Source organism: Pelophylax lessonae, assembly GCF_965119305.1.
Source record: "Pelophylax lessonae genome assembly, chromosome: 13".
NCBI lineage: Eukaryota > Metazoa > Chordata > Amphibia > Anura > Ranidae > Pelophylax > Pelophylax lessonae.
In genome coordinates, this window is record NC_138780.1 from 72,326,253 (window position 1) to 72,346,813 (window position 20,561).

At 45.6% G+C, this 20,561-nt stretch overlaps 1 protein-coding gene across 1 annotated transcript in view; it reads left to right on the plus strand.

Annotated features, from left to right (window-relative positions):
• The window catches only part of CCDC9B (coiled-coil domain containing 9B), a 364,648-nt gene that overhangs the window by 156,488 nt on the left and 187,599 nt on the right, over positions 1-20,561 (plus strand). Inside the window, exons 8-9 of the mRNA XM_082275011.1 lie at positions 534-605; positions 7,157-7,281. Coding sequence (XP_082131137.1) covers positions 534-605; positions 7,157-7,281 — 197 coding nt within the window. The remainder of the gene's footprint in view (positions 1-533; positions 606-7,156; positions 7,282-20,561) is intronic.

Sequence of the window (20,561 nt, forward strand, 5' to 3'; positions counted from 1 at the left end):
CTCCTTGTTAGCAGATTCTACATACTGTATAATGTCTTGGCACCAATGGTTACCGATTAGTGTGTCCTTGTCTTGTTTTTAATGTTTATTTCTTTCCATTTTGGATGAGTATCCAATATTTGTGTCAAAAAGTGACCAGCTTTTTCCCTCAACTGTATCCCGCTATGCCAGGGCTTTCACGAGCTGTCGGCTCTCCTTCCTCTGGAGACATTACAAATAGTGCCTCTGATCCAGATTTGCTTTATTACACTCAGTGTTCTAATGAGTGGCTTTAGGCTTCCCAGGTTTTATGCATGGGTGTAATGTCCTGTGTACATGTGATCATTCTCAAAACTCACAGCCGCAGTATAATCACAGGCTGCTTTTGTAAGTAGGCAAAGCCCACACAGGATTGGTGACCCAACACCAGTGTATGACATTATATTAAAATAATGGTGCACCTGTGATCTATGTCAATTGCAAGCACATTCACGCAGGACCAGATTGTATTCATTTAATGTGGCATAATGTTGTGTGATCTTTTCCCATTTTAGGAAACCAAGAAAAAAGCTGGAAAAAAACGTGAAGAAATAGAGAAAATTGGCATGAAAGAACAAATCAGTAAGGTGAGCTCAAATGTAGTTAAATGAAAAGGCTGTTTTTATTGTTATGGTGTTTTAAGTGATAACTGAAGTAAATGTATTTGATCGCCTTATTTAGAAATTCAGTTTTGGGAAGGACAAGGTACATAACTTACAGTTTCTAGGATGTGTCTCTTGCGCAGATTCTTTTTCTTTCAATGGAAGTCACTGCCGATATGACCAACAGCCTCTCCACGTGGTGTACGCCGACACATATCAGCAGTGACCGGGCTCCTTTCTTTGGCAACCCAATTTTGGCTTCTGATAAGCACATCTCTTCAAAGCGGGGATGCACCGTTTTGATTCTTTATGGAACACTTGAACAATTGAGTATCAATTTGTGCTGGGCAGCCAACAAGGGTCAAACCTCTTGGAGCTACATGTGACACGCCCTTACCTGGACCAGATATCTTTCTCTGGCATAAAGACTTCGCATATTAAGCATGTCTATTCAATGGACAAGGTTAAAGGAATCGTCTGAGGAAGCGACATGAGCGAAACGCGTCGCGATTCCATAGTTTCCATTTATGCATCCCATACCATTATGAACTGGTATCATGATCTTATCATGACTTGTTAGAATTTTCCCATTAATTGCCTTTGTTCTGAGAGGCTTTTTGGGATCCAGTGAATAACCTGTATTGTCTTGTGTACATGCATTATTTGCTTATTGAATATACGCTTTTTGATACAATTTTATATGTCTCTATAAATAAATGATATATTTTTTATATAATATTGTTGTATTTATTTTCATCAGGATGAAAACCCACTTTTCTCTATCGCTCATTGACAGACGTAGTCCTCGGTGATTCAACACCCTCGGGTTATGCTGCCCTCCACAGGAGTAGGACTAGACAGGAAAGAAAATGCTCTGGCCACACCCTAGGGGCAGTCCCCGAGGGTATATCCTCTCTCTCTCTGCTACAGCAAATCAGTTTTTTTCTGTCTAGTCAGGAGTAGACCTAGATACCTTGCTGGGATCTTCGGTCCTGGCAGGATTTTTTTCTTAGATTTTTTTTAGACCGCTTTTTTCTCCAGTGTTCCTGTGAGATCTTCAAGCAAGAAAGCTGAACTGGGCGACGGGCGGGATGATTGAGATCCAGTGGTCACCCCAGTTCAGCCTACGAGCGCGTGCAGGCCATAGCTCCGCGCTGGGTCGGCCACGACATAGTCCCACTGGACGGGGACTGACCCTGCGAGTTAAACGTCTCGCTGAAACGCCAAAGACCATGAGTCACAGCGCCCGTATTGGTCGACAGCCCTCCAACTGCGGTGGAGAGGGGTACTGTCAGGAGTTGGCGCCCGCCTGGTTCCGGTACGGTGAGTAGTATGTTCCCCCATTTCCCCTGATGGGTCCTGTGGTGAACGCGGGCCCCTCTCTGTATGGAAAGGATGGGTCTCCCCTCTATCCTATAACATGGCACAGATCCCCCTATTTTGAGTGTGATTTTTGTGTACAAAAAGCCAGGAGGCTTGGTTTGGGAGCTGACAATCTAATTGCAAGTATGTTTAAATGATTGTAATCAGTGGCAGTACTGGAATCTTACTGTGATAAGAGAAAGTATCCTACCTGTCAGAAGCCACAGGACATGTATGCGGCTTTCCAGGTCATTCCTCCAGCTAAAGCATGCCTCCCGACGGCCACGCGGTCCGCCAGGGTCCGGTACCGCCGGCCAAGTTGATCTCCATGAAGAGAAAGGTTTTGTGATGCCGAGATACTCTGCAGTCACGCCGCTATTCTGTAACAGACCGCCGTAGATCGCACGAGGCCGCCATTTTGGCGTAGCCTCGTGTCTTCAGCATGGGGGCGGCCATGTTTGAGGTGACCCAAACACCTCGTGGAGCTAGGGGAGGCGCCGGAAGGCGTACAGAGGGGCGGAGCCGCCTCCTTTCTTCCCGGGCAGCCAGCCAAGAGGTGAGCCTGGGGGTCTATCTCTCTCTCTCTCTCTCGCTCGATAGGGATCCCTAGCAGGTAACACTGAGGGGCTTTGTGGCGCTGGGGGTCTGAAAAAAAAAAAAAAAAAAAAGAGTTTTATTTTGGATTGAATTTTCCGGGTAGTAACTGGAATTATCATGGACCCTGCCACACAAGTACCCCCACCTGTTTCCCTCGAGGGGGCCACGGGACCCGGCGGTGCACAGAGTATGGATGCATTTACAGCAGTTTTGGAGTCTATGGTGGCTCGGTGGAGGCGGCCTGTCAGGAACGGGGGTCAAGAAAGCGACCTCCGCCTACCCCTATATCATCTGACACTTCAGACTCAGAGTCTGAGATGGTCATTGCAGCTGCAGGTCCCTCTGCAAGGGCTGTTGTCTCAGGTAAAGTTCCTTCAGACAGTGAGGAGGACGTTCATACTTCCGCCATAATTCGGGAAGAAGCATTGGTGGACGCACTAGTTGTGGCGGTTCGGGAAACCTTAAGACTTGAGGTTTCACCGGCAGAGGCAACTGAAACAGAGATTCCCTTTGGTACTAACAAACCCACCAAAACGGTGAAGGTTTTTCCTGTACCCAAGTGTTTTGGTAATAAAATTAAAGAAGAATGGGAGCATTCTAAGCGTACCTTTACTATTTCCAAACGTATTGCTAGACGCTATCCGTTTGAGGAATCCCTCATTAAGAAATGGACGGTACCACCAGTGGTAGACCCACCTATTTCCAGACTGAATAAAGCCACGGTTATTCCAGTGGAGGACACTTCGTCCTTTAAGGATCCGGTGGATCGGAAGGTGGAAGCGGAGTCCCGCACTATCTTTTCCCTGATAGGGTCAGCATTTAGACCAGTAATTGTCATTGGTCTGGTTTCCCAGACACTTACGGAATGGGCTAGATTGGTACGCCAGGACCTGAGGGGGAAAGATATCCCCCAGGGAACATCTGAATTGATGGAACAGATTATACAAGGGCTACAGTTTGTCTGTGACCCAGCCTTGGATGCTACCCCCCTATTAGGGCATGCATCTATGTCAGCGGTCATCCTCAGACGTGTGCTGTGGCTAAAATGCTGGTCAGCGGACCTAGGTTCCAAAAAGACCTTGACGAATCTCCCCTTTCAGGGGAATCGCCTATTTGGGGCCACCCTAGATGAGATCATTAAGGATGCCACTGGGGGCAAGAGCACTTTCTTGCCACAGGCTGCTAAAGCTAAGGGACCTCGTAACAAGCGAGGACCTTTCTTTACCGCCCATAAAGGGTTCGTACGCCCGGCTGGAACAAGCGGGAAAGGCAAGGCTCCTCCAGGAGGGTTCAAGAAGGGCTGGTCGGACAAACAAAAGACCGACTCAGCCAAACCTGAAGCAAAGGATTACACAGCCTGAAGGTGCGCCCCCACCCGGTTTGAGGTTTGTCTTCACCGGTATTCAGGGCATTAGATCGAGCATCTATCACTGCTACCGGTGCGATTCTTCCCTTCCAACATTTAAGTACTACAGGGAGCGGCAGTTACCGTTCCCTGAACAGATCTTTTTCTTTACCTTTTCCAAAGATTAGTCTCAGTTCCCCACAAGAATCGGATCCGGTTGAACAGACAGACCAAGAAGCCTCTAGCCAGGTGACTTCGGTCCCTGAGGTTCAACCAGGAGAGATCACCGTTCCTGACAGGAATCAGGTGTCTGATAAATGTGTGGGAACAGAGAACGAGCAGACTTTGTCGGATGGTCGGGGCCAGATAGCTCTAGGGCCGCCTGGTTCAGATCCAGTCAGCGCCAGTGGTCCTAGAAATTCTAGGCTGGCCTCGTCAAGCCGGTCTGGCCGACTTGGACATGCTAGTCGCGGACGTTCCTTGGGAACTTCGTCTCAGGGAGTGTCTGCGGTCTCAAGGACCAATCTTCCATCGTGCTTTACAGTCGCTGGTTTTAATGGCCTGGCCATTGAGACCCAGGTACTGAAGGACAGAGGGTTGTCAGCTTCAGTTATTCCTACCCTTATTAAAGCAAGGAAAGCGACTTCCAGCAAGGTCTATTATCGCACATGGAAGACTTATATCGCGTGGTGCGAATCTTTAGGGATTCCTTCACGTACCTATTCGGTGACACGAATATTGGCCTTTCTGCAAAAGGGAGTTGAGTGAAAACTAGCCTTGAGCACCATCAAAGGTCAAGTTTCAGCATTAGCTATCTTCTTTCAGAAACCTTTAGCTACCAAGTCCTTGGTGCGGAATTTCATCCAGGGGGTGCGGCACCTGGCTCCACCAGTCCGCGCGCCCTTACCGCCCTGGGATCTTAATTTGGTTTTTGTCAGTTCTACAGAAACCTCCCTTTGAAAACATCAGGGAGATTCCCTTGCTTACTTTATCCCAGAAGGTAGCCTTCTTGGTGGCTTTCACTTCTGCACGCAGGGTGTCAGAACTGGCTGCATTATCATGCCAGTCCCCATACTTAGTGATTTATAGGGATAAGGTAGTGCTTCATCCTAAGCCATCCTTTCTTCCAAAGGTGGTTTCAGATTTTCATCTGAATGAAGATATTGTACTACCTTCCTTGTGTCCTCAGCCCAATCATCCTCGGGAACATGCGTTGCATTCCTTGGATGTGGTTCGGGCAATCAGGGTATACCTGAAGGCGACGGAATCGTTCCGTAAGACGGATTCACTTTTTGTGATCCCGGATGGCCCCAGAAAGGGGTTGCCTGCATCTGCCGCGACTATCTCCAAATGGATCAGACAGACGGTGGTACAGGCTTATTCTATTAAGGGTCGGAGTCCTCCGTTCCCTGTTAAGGCGCACTCCACTCGAGCGCTCAGTACTTCCTGGGCCTTCCGCCATCAGGTGTCAGTGGTCCAGGTATGTAAGGCGGCCACCTGGTCGTCGGTACATACCTTTACAAAATTTTATAAGATTGATGTGATGGCATCGGCGGATGCCTCATTTGGCCGCAAGGTTTTGCAGGCCGCAATTTGAGGAGACCGGTGGTCTACCTCAAGGGTTTTTTTCTGTTGAAAAATTTCTGTTGAGTTTCATCACTGAGGATGAGCATTGTAAACTTCTAGTTGGCACCGGTTGGGCCTTCTAGATTGGATTTGATTTCCATTTTCCCACCCCTCATTTGTGGTACTGCTTTGGGACGTCCCGAGGGTGTTGAATCACCGAGGACTACGTCTGTCAATGAGCGATAGAGAAAAATGGATTTTTGTAAAATCTTACCGTAAAATCCTTTTCTCTTAGCTCATTGACAGACGTAGTACCCGCCCCTCTGTTTTGGAGTTGGGTTGGGTTAAATTCTCTAGACACTGCTTTGTGACATAACTGATTTGCTGTAGCAGAGAGAGAGAGGATATACCCTCGGGGACTGCCCCTAGGGTGTGGCCAGAGCATTTTCTTTCCTGTCTAGTCCTACTCCTGTGGAGGGCAGCATAACCCGAGGGTGTTGAATCACCAAGGACTACGTCTGTCAATGAGCTAAGAGAAAAGGATTTTACGGTAAGATTTTACAAAAATCCATTTTTAGCCTTCAAAGTCCCAGTGCCATGTGAGAGATTGTAGAGACCCCAGTATGCTGTGGGATCCTCTCATCCCTCTCTTTGTTTTTTCATATATACTTTTAGGGATGTGGCAATAGTGGTACCCTCAGTACGTCTCACTCATCCTTTATACTGAAAGTCATGCGACTTGAAGCAATGCTTGTGTAATCTTGAGGTCTATGGACCTCAAGTCGCATCAAAGTAGGACTAAAGTAATGCAGGGACTACTTTGAAGTCACTGCGACTTGAAATTGAACAGGTATGAATGGTACTCACTGGAAATCATAGGGTATGACTTGTCATGCGACTTCGCAGTCCCAAGTCACAGGACAAGTCGCACAAGTGTGAAAGGGGCCTTTGTGTTAGAGAAACATTTTTCATTTACATTTTGGCTGGAATAGGTTACAGAAAAGGGAGTGTGAGGTGTAATAATAATTGGGGGGGGGGGGGAGTTTATCAAAACATGAACAGACAGAACCTTGACCAGCTGTGCATGGCAACCAGTCACTTTCTATGTTAGGTAAGCTTTGGAAATTAAAGTTAAAAGCTGGTTGGTTTCCATGCATAACATCTCCAGATTCTGGCTGCTCATGTTTTAATTAATCCACCCACACTATATTTATATTTGACATACATATTTTTTATTATTGCAGCTGAACATCAGTCAAATAATATCCAACACGTTTCTGCCATCAGGCCTCAATCATGGCGAAATATATTGGATATTTTGACTGCTGTTCACCTGCAATAATAAAATTATGTTTTAGCCGACTTCCATGGCACTAGCCTTTCTCTTTTTTGCATTGATTTACATGGAGGTTTACAGAGACTCCCCAGGCTGAGTGCTGTGTTCATGAGGCACACCAGGCATTACACAGGAGTTACTAGCTCGAATGTACCTGTTCCAGTTTACTTTTGACATACATGCGTAATTGATCCTTAGTTATATATACTTCCCCAAAACAGTTTATTGAATGGACAGCTTATTTAAATGTGTTTGTGTGTATAGTTAAAATTGTGCCCACACAAAGCTGAAAAGTCAGGTGAGCAGTCCTTTTCTTTTGACTTTGTACAGGATCAACTTGAATACCTGAAATGGAAAAAAGAGCGTGAACAAATTGACCTTGACCGTGTGGCACGGCATAAGAATTCAAAAGGAGAATGGCGCCGTCCCTGGGATATGGAAAAGACAGATGAGATGTAAGAGCCAGATTTTAGTATTTCCGGGTGTTTATATACCAAGATACTTAAATCGAGTTTTCTCTAGCGCTCATCGACAGACGTAGTCCTCGGTGATACACCACCTTCGGGTTATGTTACCTCCGCAGGAGCAGGACTAGACAGGAAATTAAAAAGCTCTGGCCACACCCTAGGGGCAGTCCCAGAGGGTATATCCTCTCTCTCTCTGCCTCAGCAAATCAGTTATTTTCTGTCTAGTTAGGAGTAAGGACCTAGACACCTTGCTGGGATCTTAGGTCCTGGCAAGAATTTTTTCTTAAAGGATTTTTTTAGACAGCTTTTTTCTCCAGTGTTCCTGTGAGATCTTCAAGCAAGAAAGCTGAACTGGGCGACGGGCTGGATGTTGAGATCCGGTGGTCACCCCAGTTCAGCCTACGAGCGCGTGCAGGCCATAGCTCCGCGCTGGGTCGGCCGCGACAAAGTCCCATTAAAGGACTGTCCACGCGAGTTAAACGTCTCGCCGAAACGCCAAAGACCATGAGTCACGGCGTCCGTATCGGTCGACAGCCCTCCCGCCCCGGTGGAGAGGGGTACTGTCAGGAGTTGGTGCCCGCCTGGTTCCGGTATGGTGAGTAGTATGTTCCCCCTTTTCCCCCTGACGGGTCTTGTGGTGAACGCGGGCCCCTCTCTGTATGGTAAGAAAGAGTCCTTTCTATCCTATAACATGTCACAAATCCTCCTAATTTGAGTGTGATTTATGTGTGCAAAAGCCAGGAGGCTTGGCTTGGGAGCTAACAATCTATTGTATACATGTTTTAAAGATGTAATCTGTGGCATTCTGGGAATCTTATGGGTTAAGTATAAGCTACCTACCAGTCAGAAGCCACGGACATGTAGACTGCCTTCCAAATCAGATCTCCAGCTATTAGCAGGCCTCCCGAACGGCCACGCGGTCCGCCAGGGCCGGTACCGCCAACCACGCCATATCCCCATGCAGAGAGAGTGTTGTGTGCCCTGCAGCACACCGCTATTCAGTTTAGGCCGCCGCCATTTTTTTTGCTGGATCGCACGAGCCGCCCATTTTGGCGTAGCCTCGTGTCTCCAGCATGGGGGCGGCCATGTTTGAGGTGATCCTACACCTCGTGGAGCTTGGGGGAGGCGCCGGAAGGCGTGCAGAGGGGCGGAGCCGCCTCCTTTCTTCCTGGGCAGCCAGCCAAAAGACTTCCTGTTTGTCAAGACAGCGCGGTAAGCTGTTGCAGTTTAACTCTGAGCATCAAGTGGTGAGCCTGGGGGTCTATCTCTCTCTCTCTCGATCGATAGGGATCCCTAAGCAGGTAACACTAAGGGGTTTTTTGTGGCGCTGGGGGTCAGAAAAGAAAAAAAAAAAAAAAAAAGGTTTTTTTCTTTACTTTTGAATTATATTATCCAGGAAGTAACTGGAGTTATTATGGACCCTGCCACACATATTCCCCCACCTGTTTCCCTCGAGGGGGCCTCGGGACCCGCCGGTGCACAGAGTATAGAGTCATTTACAGCAATTTTGGAGTCTATGGTGGCTCGGGTGGAGGCGGCCTGTCAGGGACGGGGGTCAAGGAAGCGACCCCCGCCTACCCCTATACCATCTGACACCTCTGACTCAGATTCAGAGATGGTCACGGCAGTTGCAGGTTCCTCTGCAAGGGCTGTTATCCCAGGTAAAGCCCCCTCAGACAGTGAGGAGGACGCTTCTTCTCTTGCTATAATTCAGGAAGAAGCATTGGTGGACGCACTAGTTGTGGCAGTGCAAGAAACCTTAAAACTTGAGGCTTTACCGGCAGAGGCAACTGAAACAGAGAGGCCTTTTGGGACTAATAAGCCCATCAAGACGGCGAAGGCTTTTCCTGTACCTAAATGTTTTGGTAATCAGATTAAAGGAGAATGGGAGCATTCTAAACGTACCTTTACTATTTCCAAGCGTATTGCTAGACGCTATCCGTTTGAGGAATCCATCATTAAGAAATGGACGGTACCACCAGTCGTGGATCCGCCTATTTCCAGGCTGAATAAAGCCACGGTTATTCCAGTGGAGGACACTTCGTCCTTTAAGGATCCGGTGGATCGAAAGATAGAAGCAGAGTCCCGCACTATCTTTTCTCTGATAGGGTCAGCATTTAGACCAGTAATCGTTATTGGTCTAGTTTTCCAGACACTTACGGAATGGGCGAAAATGGTACGCCAAGATCTTAGGGGAAAAGATATTCCCCAGGAGACATCTGATTTGATGGAACAGATCATACAAGGGCTACGGTTTATCTGTGACGCAGCCTTGGACACTACTCCCTTATTAGGGCATGCATCTAAGTTAGCAGTGATCCTCAGACGTGTGCTGTGGTTAAAATGCTGGTCAGCTGACCTAGGTTCCAAAAAGACCTTGACCAATCTCCCCTTTCAGGGGAATCGTCTATTTGGAGCCAACCTAGATGAAATCATTAAGGATGCCACTGGGGGCAAGAGCACTTTTTTGCCACAGGCTGCAAAAGCTAAGGGACCTCGCAACAAGCGAGGACCTTTCTTTACCGCCCATAAAGGGCGCCCGGCTGGTACTAGCGGGAAAGGCAAGACTCCTCCAGTAGTCCCGATACCTCACAGGAATCGGATCTGGTTGACCAGATAGGCCAAGTAGCCTCTAGTCGGGTGACTTCGGTCCCTGAGGTTCAACCAGAAAAGATCACCTTTCCTGATAACTATCAGGTATCTGATAAATGTGTGGGAACAGAAAACGACCAGACTTTCTCGGATGGTCTGGGCCAGATAGCTCTAGGGACGCCTGGTTCAGATCCAATCAGCGCCAGTGGTCCTAGAAATTCTAGGCTGGCCTCCTCAAGCCGGCCTGGCCGACTTGGACATGTTAGTCGCAGACGTTCCGTGGGAACTTCGTCTCAGGGAGTGTCTGTGGTCTCAAGGACCAATTTACCTTCGTGCTTTACAGTCGCTGGTTTTAATGGCCTGGCCATTGAGACCCAAGTACTGAAGGACAGAGGTTTGTCTACTTCAGTCATTCCTACCCTTATTAAAGCAAGGAAAGCGACTTCCAGCAAAGTCTATTATCACACATGGAAGACTTATATTGCGTGGTGCGAATCTTTAGGATTTCCTCCACGTACCTATTCGGTGACTCGAATATTGACCTTTTTGCAACAAGGGGTTGAGCAGAAGCTAGCCTTGAGCACCATCAAGGGTCAAGTTTCAGCATTAGCAATCTTCTTTCAGAAGCCTTTAGCTACCAAATCCTTGGTGCGGAATTTCATCCAGGGGGTGCGGCACCTGGCTCCTCCAGTCCGCGCGCCCTTACCGCCCTGGGATCTTAATTTGGTTTTGTCGGTTCTACAGAAACCTCCCTTTGAAAACATCAGGGAGATTCCCTTGCTTACTCTATCCCAGAAGGTGGCCTTTTTGGTGGCTATTACTTCTGCTCGCAGGGTGTCAGAACTGGCTGCATTATCATGCCAGTCACCATACCTAGTGATTCATAGGGATAAGGTAGTACTTCATCCTAAGCCATCTTTTCTTCCCAAGGTGGTTTCAGATTTTCATCTGAATGAAGATATTGTACTACCTTCCTTGTGTCCTCAGCCCAAGCATCATCGGGAACATGCGTTGCATTCCTTAGATGTGGTTCGGGCAATCAGGGTATACCTGAAAGCTACGGAATCATTCCGTAAGACGGATTCACTTTTTGTGATCACGGATGGCCCCAGAAAGGGTTTGCCTGCATCTGCCGCGACCATTGCCAAATGGATTAGACAAACGGTGGTACAGGCTTATTCTATTAAGGGTCAGAGTCCTCCGTTCCCTGTTAGGGCGCACTCCACTCGAGCGCTCAGTACTTCCTGGGCCTTTCGCCATCAGGCGTCAGTGGTCCAGGTATGTAAGGCGGCCACCTGGTCGTCGGTACATACCTTTACAAAATTCTATAAAATTGATGTGACGGCATCGGCGGATGCCTCATTTGGCCGCAAGGTTTTGCAGGCCGCAATTTGAGGAGACCGGTGGTCTACCTCGAGGGTTTTTTTCTGTTTGAAAAAAAAAAAAAAAAAAAATTGTTTTCTCTTTTTTTGGTTGAGTCTCATCATTAAGGATGAGCATTGTAAACTTCTAGTTGGCACCGGTTGGGCCTTCTAGATTGGGATTTGATTTCCATTTTCCCACCCCTCAGTTGTGATACTGCTCTGGGACGTCCCGAAGGTGGTGTATCACCGAGGACTACGTCTGTCGATGAGCGCTAGAGAAAAATGGATTTTTGTAAAATCTTACCGTAAAATCCTTTTCTCTTAGCTCATCGACAGACGTAGTCCCCGCCCCTCTGTTTTGGAGTTGGGTTGGGTTAAATTCTCTAAGCACTGCTTTTTCACATAACTGATTTGCTGAGGCAGAGAGAGAGAGGATATACCCTCTGGGACTGCCCCTAGGGTGTGGCCAGAGCTTTTTAATTTCCTGTCTAGTCCTGCTCCTGCGGAGGTAACATAACCCGAAGGTGGTGTATCACCGAGGACTACGTCTGTCGATGAGCTAAGAGAAAAGGATTTTACGGTAAGATTTTACAAAAATCCATTTTTTTTTTTAATATTGTGCATGCCCAGCCTCTGCCTTAATTCATCCCTTTAAATATTTATAGCAGCTAGGAGGAAGGAGACTTTGTGTTGTAAAAGGTTAAAACCAGACAAGAAACTAATTGTGTTGCTGAGTGCAGATGCGAGAAGTGAGATGAGATGACAGAAACAATAGTAGGAAAGAAATTGGCACTAGATTCCCACTGTCCTTTTTGTTTAGGTCAAAGGTCTTCAACATCCAAGCACACCTAAAACAGTCCCCCTGAGTGCCACATTGAAACATAGGAGCAAGTGCCCCTATACTGGGCACAGTTTATCTTATTTTCTAAATTCAGAATAGTACACGAGTAGGCTGCTTGCTTGCAGTTGAAGTAGGTTAAAAATATATTTTGAGTTATAATAAAAAGTGTGTGCCTTAGACTGGGTAACAGTTTTCAAAATGTGTACAGTGGCTTAACATTTCTATCATGGTTTTGACCTTAGACTTGAAGCGGATCTTCACTGTATCTGGGCACCACAAACCAAAATCCCTATTTAATTCATTTTTATTATTTAAAGCAAACTTCCCATTCATCCATGTCTCCATGCTTTATTTTGTTGAGAAATCACTTTGAAAAGCACTCCCCTAGCATTTCTGGCCATGGCCATCTTGAGTATTTGCCTTTTCCATGGTCAGTGCTCTGTGCGCAGCTGTGTATGCATGGATTATATCCAACATACAGTAAGTGTATATTGGCCCACATACATTGTAATGTTTATAGCTTTGCTTTTGCATTATTTTAGCATGGACAGTCTCAAGTCAGGGTCTTGTGCATTAGCAGTTTACAATTTCAAACAGCCCTCAGCCATCTTGTATTTAATTTCCAGTATCACATACAACATAAACAGTTTTTCCACAGATATCAAAAAAATAAAATACATTCTAGTCTGCCCTGCATAATCTACACAAATAATCAATTTTAAATAAGGACAAGGGACCTTGTGGCCAGATTCCCCAAAACAGTAGACCCCACTTGCAAAATCTGAGAGTTCTGATAGTAGTGAAGGCAGTTTCCTATTACCTGGAAAGAGAACAACAGTGGCCTAAGTACCCCTGATTACACTAGCTTCTCGGGTACACACAGCCAAGTGCTTCTGTCTTTTTATACACACACACACACACACACCCTCACATTTTTGTAAATATTTTATTGTATCTTTTCATGCGACAACACTGAAGAAATGACACTTTGCTACAATGTAAAGTAGTGAGTTTATAGCTTGTATAACCGTGTAAATTTGCTGTCCCTTCAAAATAACTCAACACACAGCCATTAATGTCTAAACCGCTGGCAACAACAGTGAGCACACCCCTAAGTGAAAATGTTCAAATTGGGCCCAGTTAGCCATTTTCCCTCCCTGGTGTTATTTGACTCGTTAGTGTTACAAGGTCTCAGGTGTGAATGTGGAGCAGGTGTGTTAAATTTGGTGTTATCGCTCTCCCTCTCTCATACTGGTCACTGGAAGTTAAACATGGCCCCCTAATGGCAAAGAACTCTCAGAGGATCTGAAAAAAAGAATTGTTGCTCTACATAGAGATGGCCTAGACCCTGAAACTGAGCTGCAGCACGGTGGCCAAGAGAATACAGCGGTTTAACAGGACAGGTTCCACTGAGAACAGGCCTCACCATGGTCGAACAAAGAGGTTGAGTGCACGTACTCTGCATCAAATCCAGAGGTTGTCTTTGGGAAATAGACATATGAGTGCTGCCAGCATTGCTGCAGAGGTTGAAGGGGTGGGGGGTTAGTCTATCAGTGTTCAGACTATACACCGCACACAAATTGGTCTGCATGACTGTCGTCCCAGACGGAAGCCTCTTCTAAAGATGATGCACAAGAAAGCCTGCAAACAGTTTGCTGAAGACAAGCAGACTAAGGACATAGATTACTGGAACCATGTCCTGTGGTCTGAGGAGACCAAGATAAAACTTATTTGGTTCAGATGGTGTTGAGCGCTTATGGCAGCAACCAGGTGAGGAGTACAAAGACAAGTGTGTCTTAAGTACAGTCAAGCATGGTGGTGGGAGTGTCATGGTCTGGGGCTGCATGAGTGCTGCCGGCACTGGGCAGCTACAGTTCATTGAGGGAACCATGAATGCCAACATGTACTGTGACATACTGAAGCAGAGCATGATCCCCTCCCTTCGGAGACTGGGCCGCAGGGCAGTATTCCAACATAACGACCTTAAACACCCCTCAGACGACCACTGCCTTGCTAAAGAAGCAGAGCTAAACCTTATTGAGCATCTGTGGGGCATCCTCAAACGGAAAGTGGCGGAGCGCAAGGTCTCTAACATCCACCAGCTCCGTGATGTCGTCATGGAGGAGTGGAAGAGGACTCCAGTGGCAACCTGTGAAGCTCTGGTGAACTCCATGACCAAGAGGGTTAAGGCAGTGCTGGAAAATAATGGTGGCCACACAAAATATTGACATTTTGGATCCAATTTGGACATTTTCACTTAGGGGTGTACTCACTTTTGTTGCCAGCGGTTTAGACATTAATGGCTGTGTGTTGCGTTATTTTGAGGGGACAGCAAATTTACACGGTTATACAAGCTGTACACTCACTACTTTATATTGTAGCAAAGTGTCATTTCTTCAGTATTGTCACATGAAAAGATATAATAAAATATTTACAGAAATGTGATGGGTGTACTCACTTTTGTGAGATACTGTGTGTGTGTGTGTTTATTTCACATTCACACAATTCTGCTAAGGCAGTGCAAAGTTCAATGATGGCTTGTAATGTGCAGTAATCTAAACTCAACAATGCAAGGAGCAGTGTTCTAAGATAAGTGACCTATTGCAACCAATCAGTTAAGATTAGTAAAATGAATTGGTTGGTGCGCAAGTTAAATTTTAATTTGAAGAAGGATTTTTAACTCTGATTCAATTGTACGTAATGTCGTGATGTCTGTTAAGTTCCTGATGTCTGTTAAGTTCATTTCTCTGAATGTTCATTGGGAGACACAGTAGGCCTCTGGGGTATATAAGCTCTGCCTTTAACAGGGCTTATACCCTAAACAAAAGGTCCTCCCCTTGTCTTTGCCCCTCTGCACAGAAAGCAAAAATTTTCAGCATTAGCTTAGTGTTCTAGAAGGTAAAACATCTTTAGGCCCTGAGTGCCTGGGCTTTTTTACCCCAGGGAAATCTCCTTGATTCTGTACATAGACAATTTGCTCATCATGATACAAACTCATCTGGAGACTTTGCTTAGCCTGTACACCCTGTGGAGCTTTAGCTTACCCATACATTTCTACAGATCCTCTCTGCACTAAAACCAATGCGTTTGAGGCCCCAAGGATGATTTAAAGGGACCATGTCAGACTATTCATTTTAACAAACATTTCCTTATAATGTTATATCTGCATAAAATGTGAAATATTTTTATGTGTGTTATTTACCTGTTAATCCTTCCTTGTATAAACATCCAAATTAACTGAGGCTGCTGCTGTGCACTGCAATCTTGGATTTAATGTTGGCAGTCCCCTTTGTTCCTCTCCAGCTATGTAACAGGTTATGATCAGAGGGGCGAAGAAGCTAAGCCTGCTTTGAGTGTAATTAGACACTCAAAAAAGAGGAGAGTGCTAGGACATGCAAGGAGGTTGGGATTGTGTTAGAGAATGGACTCTAGAGTATCTCAAAATTTCTAGCAAGTTCAAAGCCACATTGCAAGTGAATAAAAAAAAAAAATCATATCTTACAGTACAAGAAACAGGATCTGTAGTCTTTGACCATGGGTTAATATGGAACCACTACCTTCAGGTGATTGAACACTGGCTTTCGTGGGAACACTAACCCCCCCCCCCCCCCACCTTAATAAATCCCACATTAACAATGTGACTCTATTTTTTGCTAGTGTCCTTTGGTCATGACCTATATTCCTCTGGAGATAATCTACACCAATCATTTTTACTTTTCTTCACTACTTTAAGTTACACTTCTATCAAGATTCAATTGCCTTTTGCTTTATGGCTCACTGGGAGTTTACAGATCAGCTGCCTTAAAAGTACATCTTGGGAATCTTACCTGGACCCCGCATCAGTGAAGCCAGCCTGTAACATTTGCTTTAGGCATTGGATCTTGCATTTGGTGCTTACCTTGGCACTTGGTACAGTGAGTGTAGTTTGCCACAGGGTGCTATATATGTCCAGGGTTGTTGTTAATTCCTAAGGGACCCAGACCATGAAGACCCCTTTAGGGATATGCCCACCGTGAGTGGTCAAGTTTAGTCCCCACTGGGAACCTGCAGCATGGATAAGGTAGGACTGAAATTGTGATGATTTCCTGTTTTTACATGTGGATGTTTGCGTCACCCAGTGTTATCCACCTCTGTAAATGTCTCCACTAATAGTAACTATTTTGAATTTGGCGGATTTTCACATGCAACCTTGATGCTTGGATGGTTTAAGATGCCTTTGGGCTGATGCACTTCCATCCACCATTTCCACTGAGAACGCAAGAAGCATGTCTGCTCATCACTGTCTGCTTCTCCAGAGACGACAAGACATTGGTCAATACCTGGGTTATAGTGGATTATTTCCTGGGCCCTCTTATTCCACATCCATTGTGGAAAATACCCCACAGGGAATCCCCTCACTTAATGGCAAGATGCGGACAGCACCGATGAAAACCAGCAAAACGGGGTGATAGCTGTTCCCCTCCATTGGGCCAAGGTCCCACATTAACACAAATCTCTTCCTCTAATACTAGCTATCTCTAGTGTGCAACAAATTATCTGTAGCAGGTTTTTCAGGCGTTGGACCTGATGTTGGTCTTCCATGGTTACCGGTAACACCTTCAGCCCATTTAAGCTGAATAGAAAGTAACACTTAAAAGAAAGTGTACTCCACGCGCCTAGTATTAATAAATAAATAAGTATATATAATGAATTCCAGAGATGAAGCAGCAGTAGTGTGAAGGGTGTGATATTGGAAAAAATAGTCCTTATAGTTAGGGCTATCTACAGCGCTTGCTAACAATCTGAACGAACAGTGGGTATTGCAAATAAATATTCATAAAAATTGTTCATAAAAATTACATATATATAGTATAAAAAAAACTGTAAACTGTGAGTAATACAAATGTGCAAATATCCAAGATGAATAACTACAAATATAATTATAAATTCATGTATCAAAGTGCAATAAAGTAATGTGCAAATAATGTGGATGGTAATAGTGATCCAAATGAGGTAAGGTGCTAGAGCTATAAACGGATAATAAATATCAAATAAGTGACATAAAAAGAATAAGACAATAATGCTATCATAAATCAAAATAAATTCAAGTTTATCAATAAGTGACATGAAAGTCCAAATTAGATTTTCTTCAGTGCAAAAAGTTCTTCCAAATGTATCATAAATGCAGGTGCTCAGTGGTAAACTTCCTACAATATTTGGTGAGTGCAGGTGCCTATTCCTTTTCAGTGGTATTGTAAAGATGGGTGACTTACCAGATGTAATGGGTTTCATATATCATACGATATTAAGACTAATCACGCTTGTAGGCCCTCAAAACCAAGGTAGGTCCCCTCGTGCTGCCTCCTGGATGTGTGACTTATGGCTTCCTCCTCACCTTCCCTCGCTTTAGCATGCGACAGGGTGTATAAAAAAGAGAATCTCCAATAGTGTAATAAAGTCATAGGATTTTATTCCCCATCTTTGGGTAATAATAAAAGCAAGTAAAAAACATATAAACGAGCGGGTAAATGGTTTATCCTGTGACTATTGTTTTCAGAAAACGTCACAGGAAGTGACAAAACGCGTCAGAATGTGCAACGCACAGCGTGACGTACGCACAGAGATTGGAACGCAAGCCAGAAACCTCTGCTCGCCACTCTGCATTGCTGTACAATAGTCAGGGGGATCAACCATTTACCCGCTCGTTTATATGTTTTTTACTTGCTTTTATTATTACCCGAAGATGGGGAATAAAATCCTATGACTTTATTACACTATTGGAGATTCGCTTTTTTATACACCTTATTGTATGCTGATGCGAGGGAAGGTGAGGAGGAAGCCATAAGTCACACATCCAGGAGGCAGCATGAGGGGACCTACCTTGGCCATGAGGGCCTACAAGTGTGATTGGTCTTAATGTCTTATGATATATGAGACCCATTACATCTGGTAAGTCACCCATCTTTACAATACCACTGAAAAGGAATCGGCACCTTAAAGTCACCAAATATTGGAGGAAGTTTACCACTGAGCACCTGCACTTGTGATAAATTTGAAAGAACTTTTTGCACTGAAGAAAATCTAATTTGGACTTTGATTGTCACTTATTGATGAACTTGAATTTATTTTGTTTTATGATAGCATTATTGTCTTATTCTTTTTATGTCACTTATTTGATATTTATTATCCGTTTATAGCTCTAGCACCTTACCTCATTTGGATCACTATTACCATCCACATTATTTGCACATTACTTGCACTTTGATACATGAATTTATAATTATATTTGTAGTTATTCATCTTGGATATTTGCACATTTGTATTACTCACAGTTTACAGTTTTTTTATACTATATATATGTAATTTTTATGAACAATTTTTATGAATATTTATTTGCAATACCCACTGTTCGTTCAGATTGTTTGCAAGCGCTGTAGATAGTCCTAACTATTAGGACTATTTTTTCCAATTTAAGCTGAATATCCAAGTGTGAGATTGGAGACAATGACCATTTCGGGATCTTTGGTTTGTTTTGTTTATTTGATATTGGGGATGGGAGAAGGGAATGAGTAGGATACTCGTACTCCATCCGGCTGGGTGCTGACCAACGCTTGCTGGCGCTTGAAAAAACACTGACTTGCTGAACTGTACTTGAACTTGACTTCTGACACTCTGGTAAGCTCAAAAGTCCTGGACTGTACTTAGACTTGACATCTGACACTCTGGGTAGCTCAAAAGTCCTGCATACAGCTCCCTCCAGTCCTTCCTGACTGAGGTTGCTCTTATAACTGCTTGTGCTGCTGCAACTCTCAACACTGTACACTGCACGCTGTACACTTAAACGCTTGAGGGCCCAACCGCTGGCGCCCCCTTTACACTCCAGGGTCCTCTCACTAGGCACCCCCTCTACACTTCAGGGTCCTCTCACTAGGCACTCCCTCTACACTTCAGGGTCCTCTCACTAGGCACCCTCTCTGCACTTCAGGGTCCACACACTGGCACCCTCTCTGCTTCTCTCCTGCATCGGCTAGCTAGCTCCTGGATCCCCACGACCTTCACCGGAGTGGTCCCCTTTCTCTCTAGGCAGACCCCCAGGGGGCAGTTTGCAGTACTCACAAACTGGGAATGCTTTGCTGAAACTGGACCCCTCTCAACTCTGCTGGTCCTCGGCACACCGGATCCTCTGCAGCTCAGCTCAGCCCTCTGTCACCTCAGGCAAGCCGCCCGGGACACCCGATCCTGCTGACAGGAGGAGAGACAGCCGTGCTCTGCTTCCCGCCAAAGATGCTGCGTCATATGCTCCCCTCAAACTTGTACCCACTCCCAGAATGCTGTGCAGCAGAATCTGCCTTTCCAGGGTAGATTCATGCCTGAGTGCACCATTGGCTAGGTTTCCTCCAATGCCCAATGAGAACCCTCTCATGGAGCACAGTGGGGAGACTCCCCAGTCTCAACAGCTACACCTGGGAGAAATGACAGTCCAGCTGAAAATCATGGCCCTGTTGTTAGGCAGCCAGGGCCCACTATAATTTACCTAGCACCTACTTTGTAGGGTGCTACATATCTAAAGCACATTCTACGACGGCTAGGTCCAATTTTTTTGGGAACCCTCTGCCCCTCTGACACCTTTGGTCTCCAAAGCCCAAATACACAATTCTGCCTCTCCACCTCAGGAGAATGACCCTGATCCCCCTTAACATCTTCAAGGAAGATATTGAGGAGGGTGAGGTGGATGCAGAAGATGATCCTGCAGAGGAATTTTTATCTGCATTTTTAAGACACAAGCTAAGGCTTCCCGCTTGTTTCTACCATGAGCTCATTTATTAACGTGCTGCATACTAGACTTTGTCAGACCAACCAGGCAACCCTGAATTCACATCTGCATGACAATTCTAGACCTCATGGTGGCCTCCTGTGAGGTGGTTTCCTTTGCTTAGTTCTACTTGAGACTTTTGTGGGACTAAGAGATCAGTTCTCTGGATCTCCCACTACTTACAGTGTGGACAATAATTATTTGATCCCTTGCAGATTTTCTAAGTTTGCCCACTTAAAAAGAAATGAAGGGTCTGTAATTTGTTATAGGTGTATTTTAACCACTTGCCGACTGCCGCAAGTACATATACTGCGGCGGTCAGCCCCTCCTGGGCAAAGTGACGTATCAGTACGTCACTCACCTGCGAGCCAATAGGGGGCGAGCGCGCGCCGCCAGAGGTGCACTCCCGTCCCCGCTTGTTCACTGCCATCACCACGCGAGTGACCGGCGGCTCCGATCTCCGCCGGTCACTCGCGTTCTCCCGCTGGAGAGGGAGAAATGCAGGCGGCTAATGTAAACAAAGCCGCCTGTCATTCTTCCTGGTGTAACTGCAGAAATCATACGATCCTGCTATGTAGGATCGTATGTCTCTGTGGTTACATCAAAAGCCACGCCCCTTGACAAAAGCACGCCCCCTAGGGACACACTTAACCCCTGGATCTCTAATAAAGTTTACCCC